General features: G+C 47.9%; 1 protein-coding gene across 1 annotated transcript in view; it reads right to left on the reverse strand.

Moving 5' to 3' along the window:
• Window positions 1–17,349, reverse strand: part of DNAH9 (dynein axonemal heavy chain 9) — a gene marked incomplete at both ends in the record, with an annotated part of 182,854 nt that overhangs the window by 105,356 nt on the left and 60,149 nt on the right. Inside the window, 5 exons of the mRNA XM_080356760.1 lie at window positions 2,122–2,318; window positions 3,105–3,266; window positions 10,454–10,693; window positions 11,963–12,065; window positions 14,981–15,146. Coding sequence (XP_080212886.1) covers window positions 2,122–2,318; window positions 3,105–3,266; window positions 10,454–10,693; window positions 11,963–12,065; window positions 14,981–15,146 — 868 coding nt within the window. The remainder of the gene's footprint in view (window positions 1–2,121; window positions 2,319–3,104; window positions 3,267–10,453; window positions 10,694–11,962; window positions 12,066–14,980; window positions 15,147–17,349) is intronic.

A 17,349-nucleotide genomic window follows, 5' to 3' on the forward strand; every position in this document is an offset into this window, starting at 1 on the left:
ATTAAACCCAGAAAAGCAATCCAGCTTATGTGGAGAGCTGGAGTGCTCCTGCTTTTCATTCTCTAGCTGGCTGTCCCCAAAGGCAAGGGCACAGGCTGTGCGATGGGAACGGGCACCACAAGCCCCGGGTCAGGAGGTGACTGACCCGTATCCCCCACCTCCCTAAATACATTAACTCCCTTACTTCTCCTTTTATTTTTTTCCAACAGAAACTTCACAACAAATTCAAGCTGTCATCCATAAGCTGCTGGAGATGGAATAATGTGTGTATTTCGGCAAAACGCAATTTCCAAATGTGCTGAATCAAAATCACGCAACTCCAGTGAAAATCATGCTGCATACTCAAACCTCGCCTTCTTGATTACTCACAATATTAACTGGAGGGATACTGACAGGTTTTGTTGAAAATTCCAATTTATGTAAAGTGCAAAAGAAGCACAAGATTAAAATCACTGTCACCTTTCTGCAAGCAGAAACACTGATGGACATCAGGTTGCATGCGACTCAATACAAAGAAGCAAATGCCCAAACTATAAGGGAAGATGTTCCCCAGCATAGCCGGCACAGTGCGCTGCAAAATAACAGATTGCTGAGCTCTCAGAACAGAAACGGTTAAACAAATAGTTAAAAGGAGTAGGAATTTATATATATATGTATTTTTTTAATTTGGATGAGAGTAACTGCATTAGGTTACCAGGTCCAGCAAACCTGAATTCACCCACAAAAGTGTGCAGCAGGACAGCGGCTTCCTTCTAGCTTAGTCACAAACCTGCTCTTCGTGACACAATGTTTTCATGCAAAATCAGTTAAAATTATGATTTACAGGGCAGGTTCGCCTTCTGAAATGATCTGAGGTCAGGTGTGCATTTCAGCCTCCAGAAATCAGACCACACCTGGAATATTGTGTCCAGCTGTGGCCCCTCAGTTCCAGCAGGACAGGGAACTGCTGGAGAGAGTCCAGCGCAGCCACCAAGATGCTGAAGGGAGTGGAGCATCTCCCGTGTGAGGAAAGGCTGAGGGAGCTGGGGCTCTGGAGCTGGACAAGAGGAGACTGAGGGGGGACTCATTCATGGGGATCATTATGGAAAGGGGGAGTGTCAGGAGGATGGAGCCAGGCTCTGCTCGGTGACAACCAGTGACAGGACAAGGGGCAATGGGTTCAAACTGGAACACAGGAGGTTCCACTTAAATTTGAGAAGAAACTTGTTCCCGGTGAGGGTGGCAGAGCCTGGCCCAGGCTGCCCAGGGGGGTTGTGGAGTCTCCTTCTCTGCAGACTTTCCAACCCGCCTGGACACCTTCCTGTGTAACCTCATCTGGGTGTTCCTGCTCCATGGGGGGATTGCACTGGATGAGCTTTCCAGGTCCCTTCCAACCCCTGACATTCCGGGATTCAGTGATCCTGTGGGATTCCCAACAAGCATTTAAATCATGTATGAGAGCTGGAGGTACGTGTCACGATCCATACCACAGGCATGTAAATAGCCTCATAATGATCAACGGAGGCTCGCTATTTTCATATAGTCCCACATGTCCAGTTTCCACAGGGAATCCAGCTGGACCTCCAGGCATCTGAATGCAAGCAGGATTTCCAAAGGATCCAGGCAATTTAAATGCCTCAGTCCATTCAAACTAGTAGCCTGAATGCACATAATCTCACATTATATACATTTGAAAACCCCACTGAGAACTGTGTAAATGTGGCTCTAACCCAGTTGTGAAAGCATTTAGGGACATCCCAGTGTAACTAGTTCTCTAGCTGGCTGTCAAGTGAAGACAATAAAGCACTTGATCATTGTCATGTACCATAAATGTTTGTGGTGAGGGTGGCAGATGTTTGTGCCAAAGATCTAACAGTAATCAGACTTCAAAACGACCAGCAGCATGCTGACCCTCCATCCAACAGCCCCCATCCTCACAGTTTCCACAGATATCCCCGAACAGCAGCTGGAGAACAGGGGGGTATTTGTGCGGGACACACCGCGTGGGCAGATGAAGTTTCTGCACACCTCCAGCTCCTTCCGCTCTAATAATGGATACCGACATCCTCCAGAAACCTCCATGGAAACAATCTGCACAGATAAATGCTACGATGAGAGCATAAAGCCAGAAAATTCCCTTACACGTGGCACATGGCGTCCTCAAACAGCACCAGGCTCATGGCAGCGTTGACTTCGTTGTAGCTGTCCAAGGCTTCCACGAGGATCTTGTTCAGCTCCTCCCAGGTCGGAACTGGCCTGTAGCTGGGTTCACCAACGCCTTTAGCGAAATGGCAATAAACATTCATTCGCTTGGTCTGCTCTAAAGTTTCCTCAATGTCCTGTCAAATTTAAAGAAAAAAATAAAGGAGAAAAAAGGAGAAAACACTGCAGCTCTATGTCACCTTTCCAAGTAAAGCACAGTGTTCCAAAAAATGCCTTTTTATGTCCATATAGCTGCACCTGCGTGTTGAAAAAGGGGAAAGAGGGACAAAAGGGAAGGAGAGGGAAAGGATAAAGCCCTGGTACTTGCTCTGGACTTTTTGTAAATCACGAGAACTCATCACCTTAAGAGAATGTGAGCACAAGAAAAGCCCCGCAGCAATAGCTACAGCATGATGCTGTTGCATGGACGATGATTAACACCCGGAGGAAAAAGCGCTGCCTGTGTTACTGTGATACTTGCAGGACTCCTATGGCAACACGGCTGGGTGATGCCAGCACTGAAACAAAGCAGGTCTAGAGCTTCCATTTGGAAGACATTTTGGAAAAAAAGGAAAGCACTAGGGATTTGTGCCTGCTCCCACTCTGCTCCACCAAGACTGGGGATTTGACTCTTTTGCTTTTGCCATGAGACTCGAGACATTTAAATAAAATAATTTAGTGAATTCACAGAGCCAAAATCTCCTCTCCCTGGTGCCCTTAGGGAGAGCATCGTTCACCCAAATACCAACACTGGCAGCCCAGGAAGCGGTTGACAGAGATTTTGCTCCTGAGGTCCCATCAAGAACATTGCCCTTCATGCAAGTGAGAGATGGGCAGACCTTGGGTCAAACTTCTCTTGCCCAAGGAACCTTTTTCCTGTAAGCACATATGTTATTATCAGAGTTATGAACCTCAACACTTACATCATATAATTTCTTCACCGTCTCCAGCTGGATTTTATCAAAGGTACCATAATCCTTTTCTTCAACCATCTTATCCCGGTAGACTCGGTTTGACTCATGCAGGTAGAGTTTCACCAGGTCTTGAGGGTGCTGCAGACATTCCGGGGTAGAGAACAGAAGGCCCTGTGGGGTGCAGAGACCAGCAGTAAACCCCACATTGACCTGAAGGAACTGACATCACCCCCAGCATCCAGGCTGAATGGGGCTGAATCACTCAAAATGCAGAGTTATTGTAACAACCTGCAACTGAACTTCTGAAGAAGCCCCTGGAGAACGTGCCCTTCGTTACCTCCAATTTCCCAAAGCAATTTTATGTGTTATAACAATTTCAATAGCCCAAAGCGCATCCTCAGAGCAGCCTGGCTGGGCTGGTGCTCCTGATCTCCAAGAGCGTGTAGGGTCAGACACCAGCCCGACAGGTGGCTTTCTGCATCCCAACACCATAGCACGGCTGCTTTGCCAAGAAGAAAAAATAGTTTGGAAATCTTAGCGGCAATGATTTCTTTCTAAAATCAATTAATTTTAATTAGGTGCATTCTGCCTGCAGGAAATATTAGTTTCTGTCTGCTTATCACAGCATGTTTGCCATGAACTCTATTAAAATGCATAAAAGAATTATGTTTCAAAGAGGTGTCACCTATTACTAAGCCTATTAACAGCACCCAGGGTTTTCAATGGCATGTATTAAATAGACAGTTTTTATTCCTAACATCTAATTATTTACACATAAAACATAAAATGTATTAAAAGCAACGTAAAGCAAGCCCTCTCAGCTCGATGGCCCATGGCTCAAATCATTTGGGTTTCACATTTGCCATTACAGCTGTTATTTTATTTATTTCAGAGAAAAGATAGTGAGAAGAGCTGACGACTCAAAGAGAATAAGGTGAAACCCATCAGGTCCTAAAAAAAAAAGTCACTCTAAAGACACTCCAAGCCACAAATGTTGTGTTCTTGATGCAAGCAAATTAAGAAAATCCAGGTTTCACAAATCTGTAAGCAGTTTATTAACTTAACACCTGAACATCTCCCCTTCCCTCACTTTGCAGACCTGACTCTCCCGACTCCTCTCAGCAGAGCTACCAGGCTCTGCCACGGCAACCAGCTGCGTCCCCAGAGAGCGACGGGACGCTCTAGACGTGGAAGAAATTGCTGTCCCTGAAGGTGGTGAGAGCCTGGCCCAGGTTGGCCAGAGAGGTGGTGGATGAACCATCCCTGGAGACAAGGCAAGAAAAATAAAGAACTTTTTCTCTTTCTTTGCAGTCTAAATAACATTTAAAATAATACTAACTAGTGCAGCGTAGTGACCCATTTCCACCTGTCCTGCACTGCTGGATGAAGCACCTGCTCTCCTTTCTCCTGATGTTCTTCTTGGGGAGCCTGGAGCTGCCTCAGCACTTTGAGGACAGCGGTGACATGAAAACAGTGACAAACACAACAACAGCATGTGGGCCACAAACTCAAGAGTCCTATTTAAAGTGCCAATTTTAAAATCTGCTCTGATATCAGGGAGGGTTGACAAGAGGCTCCAGTCACCCCCTCGGCACTGCATAGAATCACAGAATCATTTCAGCTGGAATAGACCCTCAGGAGCATCGAGTCCAACCATACCCTAATTCTAGCATTAAACCATGTCCCGAAGCACCTTATTTAAATGCCTTTCAAACCCCTCGAGGGATGGTGACTCCACCACTGCCCTGGGCAGCCTGTTCCATAGCACTGTGGTTGCCATGTGCGATGGAGCAGCTGCTGGCGCCTGGATCTCTGTTAGGAAGAAAAATAGCAGAGATGGGAAGACAGAAGGAGGGGGAAGCTCTGAAACCAGACTGGCTCAGGTAACCACATGCCAGCCAAACCAAAGATAAAGTTGTGCCAAACAACCGTGCCAGACTGAGGCACACAACAAACTCTTGCTGACCCTGCGCCGCTCGCCGCCGTCATTTCCAACTCAGCCACAACGTCAGCGCATAATACACAAGGTGCATTTAGGTGCTTCAAGCCTGATGTTTGCAGGGCTCTTTAGTGAGCTCAATCAAGAGTGAACATGAAAATCCCTCCCCATGCAAAGGAGTGAGGAGTTCACTGGCAGCAGAGCCCACGTGGAGGAGCAGGACACGCCGGAGCCCCCGCTGCTGTCTGGCTGTCAGGAGGAGAGAGCCTGCTCTTCCCCAGCTGCCACAGATCTTAATGTGACATGCTGCTTCAAAATCTTGTTAGAAATAGGAATAAAAAGCAAAATACAACCCTGCTGGGTCTATGATTATTATTTTACAGAGATGACAGATATAATTTAGAGCATAATACCATGGTAACCCTTTCAGATGGAAAGAAAGACAGCAACAGGGCTTTCTCTGGTGGGAGCCAGCAGGGAATGTATTTTTAAAAAGCATAATCCACAACTCTGTCACTGCAGAGACCTGTCTTCTTTAATCAAGGGTAAATTGCTTGGAGTGTACCAATCAATTTAACTCTGCAGTGCGTGGTGGGACCCAGAGGCATGAAAAGGTGCTGTAGAAACGCAAGACAAAGTAGTGTCGGACTTGAACCACAGACGGGACCCGCTACAGAGCAAAAGTAACAGATAACACCTGATGGGCACAAAGGATTACAAAGGACTGAAGGGTGACCTTGTCCCTGCAGCAGTAACATCAGTAACAGTAAATGATACAGTCACAAGGACAAGGAGCCAGGCTGCCGTTCCTGCAGACCTCACCTAACCCTGCTCCAGCCCCTTCTTGCCCGTCATCCCTGACCGTGGTTTCCAGCCCCTCATCACATTTCCAGTGAAACGTGACAGCAAATTAAAGTTAGATTATTACAGATTATTACGGTACTTGCTGAGTCTTCTGTAGTCATTTAAAACCAGCCACGAGCCCAGCGGGCTGAAGATGGTCATAGATTTTGAGGCTCCTTGTTATTCTTTTTAAAAACCAGGAAGCAGCATCCCTCAGCCCAGACCCTGGTGTGTTCCCAGGTCAGCAGTGACCCAGATATGTTTGCGTACTCAGCAGAGGAACCATGCTTGGTGCTGGCTTCTCCTCTTCATCCCCCTTCTTCACCCACAGTCCTGCCAGTCCCCACCTCCCTGGAGACTTGTGTTTCCCTTTGGGAGCCAGACCCCCCACAACACACACATTACCCTGGTGTCACATAGGACAGACCAGCTTACGTCTACTTGAGGACCTGAATCAAAGTTTCACCCTTGGCCAGCTGACACCAGACGAGCAGAAGCACCGAGTACAGTGCCGAGGCATTTAGTGTTATCCAGCTGAAGGTGAAGTCCAGAGACAAAAATCAAGTGAGAACAGTGGATGAAAATCATTGTTCTGTAGGGATACATGGAATTTCCCACAGCCTTCCCAAGTCAACACAACTAGATGGTTCATCTCAGGGGAAACCTACTCTACATAGAGCCAGGGCAGCCTGGAAAGCAACATGGGTCAAGCAGTTCAGACAGGAACCCACACAGAGCAGGGAGATACAACAGAAGAGGACACCTGTGTCCTTGAACAGCCGCTGGAACCCAGGTTGGATGTCCTGACACGTTTCAAAAAGCATTAGAGACCCACACTTGAGCAACAGAGCGAAACCACATCTGTGTCCCTGATGGGGAGCTGGACACCCTTCTGGCCTCCCCAGCCTCAGATGAACCTTGATATCCTCACCTACCTCAATCTGAGCACCTTAAACTGGAGCCTAATCCCATCTTAGACCTGCAAAGTGCTGATGTCTGACAACAGGACAGTCACCTTGGACTCCTTTCACCTCCAGTGAATGAGGCGCTTCAGAAACACAGTTCCTCTGAGCTCTTCTCAGTGTTTATCCATGAGGAAGAGCTGATGCACTACAGGTAGAAATGCCTGTTTTTCTCTGCTGGGGGAGAGGATGTGACTCACCAGGCGAAAGAGAATCCCACTGAAGATACGCAGACCCCCAGAGACGATCATTCCAATCAGTCAGGACAAACATGAACAGTGCTTGACAAAGTCAATCCACTGCTACCTGCTGAGCTGCCTACCCCTGGGTGTACAGGTTGCTCTTTTTCCCTTTGGTTTCACCAATAGCTGACAAATCTCTCTGGCATTTTGCTGTCATTTGTAGTGAACACCCGGAATCACCTTCAGCTGAACCCTCACTCCAAGCAACGCAGCCCAGCTGGGGCCAGGTGGCAATGGGTCTTGGGTGAAGAAAGGAAAACATGAGAGCAATAAGGACCCGTACCTGCTGAAAGGAATTATTGCTGACTTGATTTGGGGCCGTCTTCCTTGTTCTGTGCAACACTCACATGCAAACAATGTCCAAATTCATTAGCTGCAGCAATTAAGATACAAGTTCTTGGAGTGTTTTGTAATGAGGCAATTAGCACAGGACTCCTTGTCATAAGAGCTGTCAGGCAGTTTTGACAAAGGGAATCAAGCTGGGCTTGTAAGGCTGGTAGGTGCAGTATTAATATCTAATATATTATGTATATAATAGTATGTATATAATAGTAAGATAATGACAGAGCCACTGGACAGACTGCAAATGGAGCCACTTTAACGACCTGTGCAGAGCCAGCAGTATCACAGCACAGCAGCAGCAAGTCCAGGGGCTGACCCCTCCACAGCTGCGATTTCTACGTGCTTTGTGCCTTTAACAGTTGTCATTGGCTGCTTGTATAACTACAGAACAGCCGGTAAAACAACAATCTCCAAATGCCCTTCACATACACAGCTATTGTGCAGGCGGTGTTTAATTGCTTGTCTGGGATTAAAAGGAATTTGAAAAAGGCAACATGCACTGAGCTACATCCACCAGTTCTCCACCTTCCCACAGGCTAAGGAAACTCACATGTCCCTAACCAGGAAGAGGGGGTTGTTTCTTCCTTTATCTTTTTTTTTTTCAGGTAGCATCACATCAAGGGTCATGGACCGTGGTATATTGGAAGGTGGGTGGAGAACTGGCTGGCCCAGCAGGCTCCAAGGTCTCACTGGAGCTCCAGTGTTCCCCAGGGGCTGGTCCTGGGGCAGTGGGTATCTCCATGCAGGAGCCAGCAGTGCTTTCCCAGACGGGCTGAAGCTGGCACTGACCACGCAGAATGCAAAGGGAAGGACCTTGACGGGCAGACAAAAGCTGTTTGAGGTTCAATCCACTTTTGGGGCCCCCAGGACAAGAAAGACGTTGACATACTGGAACAAGTTCAATGGAGGCCACCAAGGTCGTAAAATGGTGAAGGACAGGACATGCAAGGAAAGGCTGAGAGAAATCAGTTTGTTCAGCTCAGGGAAAAGGTGAAGGGGAATCTTAATTCTGTTTCTATCCCTGGAGACATCCCAGGCCAGGCTGGACGGGGCTCTGAGCAACCTGAGCTGGTGAAGATGTCCCTGCTCATGGCACTGGGGGAGCTGGGAAGGTCCCTCCAACTCAAACTGTTCTGTGATTCTATGACTCTGTCTACAACTACCTAATAGGGAGTTCTAGAGAAGACTGAGCCACATTTTTTTGGAGGTGCATAGCAAAAGGACAAGAGGTAACAAATTGAAGCAAGGGAAATTCCGATTGAAATAAAAATATATCAGCTTCACCATGGAGTGGGTTTAGTGGTGTGACAAGGGTCAGAGAGGTTATGGAACTCCAGTCACGGAAACATTCAAAACTTGGCTGATCAGCCTGACCTGACTTTGAAGCTGGCACTGCACAAGAAGGGTTTGGACAAGAGAGTGTGAGCTAAATTATGAGTTTATAAAGATGGAATGAAAGCAACACGTGGAAATGCGTTCCCAGAGTCCAGAGCTTCTTTCACACTCAATTTCAGGAAGAAAATTGTGTTCCCGTAGGGACAAACAGGATATCAGGAGATCTCAAAAACTCAAGAATATGTAATGTGAAGGAATAATCAAGAATGAATAGCAAAAGGTAAGGAAGGATTTCAAGAAAAATTGAACCACTATTTAAACAAATATTATGATGCCCAGGAGCTAGACTCCCCCACTCCTAAAGCCATATGATTAACAAGAAAACACCTGAGCTCTTGTCACTGCTCCTGCCCTCTGGCCCAGCATCTAGACCTGGCAGGACACTTCCTAATATCCCACAACCCGAGCACCTTTCAAGCAGGTTATAGTTAAAATTAAAGCTTCCCATGGAAATACTGCTTTTCTCTCTCTGCCTTTCAAAGCACAGATTAACTAGAAGCCAGGATTTAACACGACCCACATCTAACGTCAAAGGCTGCTGATGTTTAGCTGAGCACAAGTGACAGGTCTGATTCCTTCTTGGCACAAAGGAGTTATTAACTTTTTCAAGGCCCTGTTTTTGGATTTCCCACTGCTTGTCATTACTTCAGCTCTTGTGTGATGGACCAGACCACAAGGCACTGAACTTTCAGTACCTGCTTAGGAAAACAGATGTTAAGAAGGACAACAAGTTACAAACTGGGGTTCTACAAGAGTTTATGGTGTTTCAAACCTCTTGATTTGGCTGCTGAGAACCTTCTCAAATTTTACTAATCAGCCTTAAACTCTGAAAGGCTCTTTGAGCAGTAATATCTACTGCTTCAAAGTATGAGATTTCAGGGGAAAAAAAAGTCTCTCCGTTGTTGGAAGAAAACATTTCTAAATCTGAACAACTTCCCCCTGGCACAGAACTGGCTCCAGTGGAAATTCATTTCTAGCAATTAAGTCAAAGCTGGGTTTGATTCATTTATCACCTCTTTAAATGCCACCCTTCATGCACATACTGATTACCTGACCACCAAGAAGCTAAGATGACATGCCAGTACAGGCCAACAAGCTAAACTGGATCTAACCTCAGGGCCAGTAACCCGCTAACTATCCACCACCTGCTTCAGTGCAATAAAATAATTTGCCTATGTGGTGGAACAGTGCCATTAATCCCCACATTTACATGTGTGGAACTGAGGCTCCCAAAGATCAGCGCAGCTCCATCACACTCATCACCAGTCACTTAATTAAGTGCTGAAGTCAGAAGCCCAAAGCTCCCTTCAGCTGGTCCCTTCTACAGCCAGAGGGCATTTCAACCCACCCAAAACCTGCACCTCCATCTGGAACTATTCATCCCTCCCCGTTGACCACAAGAGGCTGAAAAGTAACTTAAGCTTCTCAAAGCCATAGACAATGGTTCTGGAATCCAGCCAAAACTAACCAGGAATTAAGGAATGGCCTAAGGTCACTTTACTCAGGGGACACGTGCTGTGTCATTTTTAGGTGGGAGACTGCATTCTGCTCACCAGAGCTAGAGGAACACAGGTCCACAGCCTCTTGTAGCACCGGGACAAGCTCCAAGAGCCACAGGACAGCAACTCCACTTACTTGGAAGATATTGGAGAAGTCTCTCAGGTTGAAAATGTAGTGGAACTTGATGGCTGTTGGAAGGAATGTAGCGGCTACTTTCTGGTGCAGTCCCAGGGCAAGGGCAATCAGCTGCTGAGCTGATTTTTGCACAGCCCCCGAGAAATTCCCACTTGTCAGGTGCTGCGTTAAAATGGTGCTATAGATCCTGGACAAGGCATCCTGCCCAGGGATGGACAGAGCGAAGACACAGAAGTGACGCTGAGGGAGAGAAAGGAAGACATGGAAAGGTCAGAGAGGTGGAAAACCACCTTTCAAGCAAAACGCCCTTGGGGATTTGCTGTGATTTGATGGGGTGCTGGATAACCTCATCTAGGCTCCCTTTCCCATGAAAGGCTGGACCAGATGATCATTTGAGGTCCCTTCCAGCCTGGGTTGTTCTACGATTCTCTGACTTGCAGTCCACCTGAACAAGGTTATTTCCCTCTCCCACTTTGCCAGCAGAGCTCAGGTGGGAAGTGCTCACTAAATAAGGGATTTTCAAATGCATCTCACTGATGCTACACTGGAAGCTCAGTCCATTGAAGAGCTGAAGGGCTCTGAAGGTCCCACCAACCTCTGACAAAGCCCAGTCAGTGTCTCTATTAAGAACAGCCCCTGGAAGGTGCCATCTCCCAGAAGACCTCTTTATTAATCTGGAACTTGCAAAGTTGCCCAGGTACAGCCATGGGACACTTCATTTTAACTCCACACCTTGCTGAAGAGGAGCCAGGGTCCAGGCTGACTCTGGTCATGAGGTTTCTCCATGATGAAATGAATTTTGCTCTCTGCTATCCAGTCCCTCCATTGGTTGGCAGCTCCCAAAAATCAAACTCTAAGGTTTAAGATCTCTTCCCAAATCTGTACTTCTGTTACCAGCAGCACTTGAACTGTTTTTAGTTCGGTTTGGGGTTTTTTTTGTTCGGTTAGGTTTTTTGTGGGGTTTTGGTTGGTTGGTTGGTTTTGGTGTTCTTTGTTTTTTTGGTTTTGTTTGGTTGGTTAGTTTGGGGTTTGTTGGGGTTCTTGTGTTTTGGTGTGGCTCTTGGGTTTTTTTTGGTTTTGTTTGTTTTCTTCGTTTGGGTTTCTCCCCCACACGTCTTTTTAATGAGAATATACTAACAGCTGCATCAGACAATTCTGGAAAGCAGAAGGCTTTAATGTACTATGTTTCAGAGCTAAATATGAGCTAAATGAAGGCAAAATCTGCCCGTATGGACCAGAAAGTTGTCCTGAAAGTAGGTGTTAAGCTGGCTGGCAACTTTTGACTTCTCCCTCTGACTGAGCTGCGGAATGTGAGGAAAAACAAACAAGGGAATAAGGGACCCAGTTTGCTGCTTCACTATTAAGAATCACAGTCACTCGACAGATCCGTGCCATTTGTACTGATAAAACAACAGCAGGATCTGCCAGTGGTTGTCCTCTAGCCTCACGTTTAAATGATCCACACCAAAATAAACGCAGCGATGCACCTGCCGTCGCACAGGGCTTTACCTGCAGCCGGGGGTTGATGGTGAAGCTCCCCGCCGTCGGGTTCATGCACGACACGTACTGCACGTTGGTGATCTCCTTCAGCGACAGCTTGGTCCGGTCGTACCTTCGGGCAAAACACAAGCAGCAGCACAGTGACCACGGCCGCTGCCTCTCTCGGTACATGTCCCTGGGCTGCCAGAGGCCACTTGTCTTCAGGGGGTCAAATTCTGCGTCTTGCCAAGATCAGGCCCAGGCCTAGGTTGCCGGCCTATCTGTACATGGCCTGGCACATGCGAGTCCTGCTCCTGGTGGAAATCCTTCAGCTTCAACAACCTGTAGCTAATGTTTCTATCAGTAACAAGCACTGAGCAAAGCCCTTGGGCCATACTCTTCACTTGCATGGAAATGGAGTGTCCCTGGTTTGAACCCAACCCAGGACGGGGCTACAAGGGTAACTCTCAAACACTGTGGCAAACCCAGCCCTGCAACACCCAGCCATGGGAGACAGGCCATCGTGAGCAGGTGAATGGTGATTTAGACGTCAAGGCCGAGGTGACAGCCACAGACACAGGCTGGGTGACACAGGCAGGGCCGTGTTGAAGAACACGCAGCCCTGTGTGCTGACAGGCCCGACATGGCGTCAAGACCCAGACTGAGAGACCCTTCGGGACTCTCTCGTCTTCCGAAATCACCCCCAGTGACGCCTGCACAAAAGCCCAGGTGATCCCAAGGGTTATAACCCTATAAAACCTGTGCCAGCACAGGCAGGGGTGCCACCCTGGGGACCCTTCTACCCACCGGGCTGACCATGGGAACCAAACCAGACATCGCAGGGCGCTGAACCCTGACTACAGACCCCAGCACCCCCGCACAGGAACCAGACCTGAGACTACAAACCCCTCAAACACACCGTGGAGCCCTTTCCTTTTCCTTTCCCATTCCTTTTCCTTCCCCCTTTCTTTCTTCCTCTCTCTTTACTTCCTATGTTCCCATTTCTTTCCCTTCCTTTTTGTGAGTAATACAGTAACATAAGGTTTAGAGCCCCACTTGTGCCACAAAACTCTTCCATGTGAATCTTTTCGCTGCTAAACTGTTTATCGATTGAGCTTAAGTAACATAAATCCTTCTGCCACTGAATCATTTGCCAATTGGGCCAAGCTGCAAAAAATAAAGGTCTTTTGTTTGTGGACCTTCAGGATTGTATGTACTTTTTTCCAACCAAGGGGACTGACAAATCTCAGTCGCTTCCCCCAACCATAGCGCCGGGTGGGACGTGACAAGGGTCAGCAAGCTGCTGCTGCTGGGGAAGGACGGGGAGTCCTGGGCTCCCCAGTTTAAGAAGGACAAGGAATTACTGGGAGAGAGTCCAGCGGTGGGCTACAAAGATGCTGAGGGGTCTGGAGCATTTTTCTTGTGAGAAGAGACTGAGAGAGCTGGGGCTTTTGAGCTGGAGAAGAGAAGCTGAGAGGGATCTGATCAATGGGATCAATATCTCAGGGTGGGTGTTGGAGGATGGACCAGACTCTGTTCAGTGGTGCCCAACGCTAGGGTGAGGGGCAACGGGCACAGACTGAAACACAGGAGGCTCCATCTGAACATGAGCAGAAACTTGTTTGCTGGGAGGTGCCAGAGCCTGGCCCAGGCTGCCCAGAGCGGGTCTGGAGAAATTGAAAACTATTCCCATGGTTAAAAGTCAGACAGTCAAGAAACCACACCTTCGATGGAAATAAAGAAATAACGGGAGGGGTTATTAGAATGGAGTAGTGAGACAGGTAAACTGAGGCTTGGTGGCCAGGAAGTGTCAGGTAGTGTGTAAACCCTGCCGTACCCAACCAATGGGGAACAGGGGAGGGAATTTGCAGCCGGGATTAGCGGGGGATATAGGCAGTGGGTTTTTGCCCTGTTTTGTGTGCCTACCTTTAGGCAGAACACCCGACCTTGCAAAATCATTAATAAAATATGCTTTGCCGAGAGATCCTACCTGAGCCTATTATATTGGCGAGATGATAATTTCCTGCATGCAGTACCCCAGTGGGCACTGCTGAGCGCATGGGCAGAAAGCCTGGATGTGTCCGGGAGGGGACCCATGGCATGCTACATCCCACTATGCCTCACTGCATCCCCCTATGCCTCACTGCATCCCTCTGCACCCCACTGCATCCCCCTATTCCTCGCTGCAGGTCCCCGTGCCTCCAACGCTCCCTCGCAGCTCCCTCACCCTCGATCTGCCTGACTTCCCTGACACCCACAGCCCAAGAATTCTGCCTCCGCTCCACTCTGTTCCTCGGAAGCTTTTGGCCGAGTTCAGGCATGCACGCAGCTGAGGAGAGTGGAAATTGCAATGAGTCCCTGCCCTGTATTCCCTGTGGAGAGAGATGCAAACATTCATGCCCCACGCAGAGCCGCTAGCTACGGTGTAAAACACACCAGTCTCCTTCCAAAACAGTCACTGGTTTTCTTTCAAATTACCTCTGCCTAGATAATGGTTGTTTGCTGCTACTTGACAGAAGACAATGTTAGGTGCTCACAGCAGGGGCGGTTCACCCCAGCTGAGGCCAAATCCGGGGCCTCCTCTGCTCTCAGCATCGCGGGGCAGCAATGCCGAGCTTCGCGCTCCCCTCGCAGGCTTTGCACTGGGACCACAGTCACAAGCCAGAGCAAGAGCAGAGCAAAGCTCCTCTCAACCCAGCTATAAGCAAGTATTCAAGCAGTATTAAAGAAGTGATTGGACAACGTCCTCAGATACACGGTGTCAACTGTGGGGTTGTCCTGTGCAGGGACAGGTGTTGGACTCAATGATCCTTGTGGGTCCCTTCCAACTCAGGACATTCTGTGATTCTAAGTGAATTTGTTTGCTGGGGACAGGGGAAACCCTGAGGGTGCTCAACTCTCAGTTCACCCAGAGCCTCCCAACCAGCTCCAGCCCAGCAGTATGCAATGGAAAGAGGGACCTACGCTTTGAGATGCTCTCAAATGCACTCCCCAGTGCTGGAGCTGAACAAAAAAGTCTCAGACGACCAAGCCCAAGCAGCCTCCTACCAGTGGCCGTAGTCCAGGTGCTGCCGGATCAGCGTATGGGGCTGCACTGTCCCGTAAGCGTCCACCTCGGGCATGTTGAGATCATCAATGAAGTACACGAGCTTCTTGGTACCCGGAGGGCCATAAGTCCTGCCAGCCTTTTTCTCCAGAGGCTTCTCAAGCATACCTGTAGGGAGGCAGAGGTGCAAAGCTCAGCTACTGGGAGTGCAATTGATGCACAATAAAAATGATTTCTCAGCCCAGCTCAATGCTGTGCTGTGTGTAGCTACAGCGGCCCCTCAAGAAGCCGAGATGTCCCCCAGCTGCGGGTGTATGAGGAGCAGCTGAGGGACCTGGGGGTTCAACTGGAGAACAGGAGCTGAGGGGAGACCTTCTGATCTCTGAACTACCTGAAAGGAGCTTGGAGCCAGGGCGGGTCAGGCTCTGCTCCCCAGGAACAAGCACCAGGACCAGAGGAAACGGCCCCAAGTTGCATCAGGGGAGGTTGAGGTTGGATCTCGGGAACAATTTCCTCCCCAAAGGGCTGTTGGGCATTGGAACAGGCTGCCCAGGGCAGTGCTGGAGTCACCATCCCTGGAGGGGTTGGACACACATGGGGACTAGAGTGCCAGAGCTGGGTTACAGTTGGACTCGATGATCCTAACGGTCTCTTCCAACTGAAATGATTCTATGACTCTACAGTGAGGCTGTGAGCCCTGCAGGGACCCTTGGGCAGATCTTTGGTCTGACTTAAATCAGAAAGTTCTCAACTCCTCCTTTCAAACAAAAATACAACAAACTTCGTCTGCTACAGAACATGCCTACTTCAGAGCAAACAAAAGCTTTTCATGCAAGATAAAGCCTTTTGAATCTCTTTTGCATAATTTTTTAAACAAAATCTTGCTTGCTGAGGTGGTTGTGCCAGAGCAGTGAGCATCCCCTGCTGCCTGCCCCGGCCATGCGGCAACTGCAGCGTGAGCAGGGCAGCAGGCGCTGGGCGCCACAATGGAGAAAGGAAGATGCTGTGGGCACAGAAGCCCATGAGCAAAGCTGGTTTTGTGAATATAAGTGCATCTTTTACCCTGTTAGACAAAAGAAATAGGTGATTTCAGGGCCAAATTCCTGGACATCTTCAAAACAATCAAAATAACACTTTTTATTTAAATGCACCAAATACCCACAAGTTCCCTGATCTTCTCACCAGCATTACCCAACCCTCCAGATAATGTGACAAGACTGAATTCCAACACGAGCTGTCAAATTACCACCTGGTTTTAAGTAGGGTCACGCACGAGCAAAGGAAAGCACGCAAAGTTTCGCATCTCAAAGCCTTGGAAGATTTTAATTTGTTTTAGCAGAAGGCTGGGGTCATATGTTGCTCTAGCTCATAAAACGTGGGGAATATTTATAACCCTGGGCTCATATTTAATAAAAATCACCCCACGTCGCTGCACATCACATTCTATAGGTTATTGATTCCTTTGATTGCAGCCCAGGCAACCTTTACTGTCTCAGTAAGTGGAAAAGCAAATGGAAGCAACTCTCCTCTGCCCAGACCCCAGGTGGGTTTTCTGCCCTGTGCTTACCTGGAGAATTCGTTTCATTAGCAGTTTTGGGTTGGCAACAGACCTATAAGGTGCTGTAAAGCAATTCTTTGTAATTAGGGAAGACTGGCAAATGTAAACAGGACTGGGAGTTTTTTAAGCCATTTATTATCATGTGCAAAAGTTATTAAGGAAGATTTACATTCCGTTTGTTTGTTTCAGATCACAAATCTTTCAAAACGCTGGGTTTTTCCTGCTTGGGTGCATTGCAGACAGCTTGCCTTGATCACCACTCAAAATGCAGCTGAGTTCTTGTCACAGACAGTTGCTGCACAAAGGAATGGATTGTGCTACGAAAAATGATGAATCTTTCCTCAGCGGAGGCTCTCTCCCCGTTCAATAAAACCACAATATTTGAAATTTCTGGTAGCAAGTTAAATTAAGTGTATCAAATAAGCATTTAATTTAAATTTAATTAGTCCCTAATTAACATATAAAATCAGCCCTTTTTGAGGTTAAACAAGTATGCAAGAGATTCATCACACTGAAATGCAATTACTGGGGATCAAGTGACACGTTTGTGGAAGTGGCATTTTAATTCAAAGCCGTATCTCACAATAATAATAAGGGGCCGTGTCTCTGTGTGAGATCCTGACACGTACTCAAACTAGCACCTCAAAGAAACAGTCTGGACCCCTCGTACCTTCTGGTTGGTGAGCAAGGGAGACAGAAAAAAAGAACCCAAACCAAAAAACCACAACATTTATTGCAATTTCTCTGAATGACAGAAGCCAGGGCTACATCTGATGGAGGGGCAGAGGTCCAAGAGGGCACAAAGCAGAGCGA

Source organism: Nesoenas mayeri (assembly GCF_963082525.1).
Source record: "Nesoenas mayeri genome assembly, chromosome: 19".
In the NCBI taxonomy this organism is placed as follows: domain Eukaryota; kingdom Metazoa; phylum Chordata; class Aves; order Columbiformes; family Columbidae; genus Nesoenas; species Nesoenas mayeri.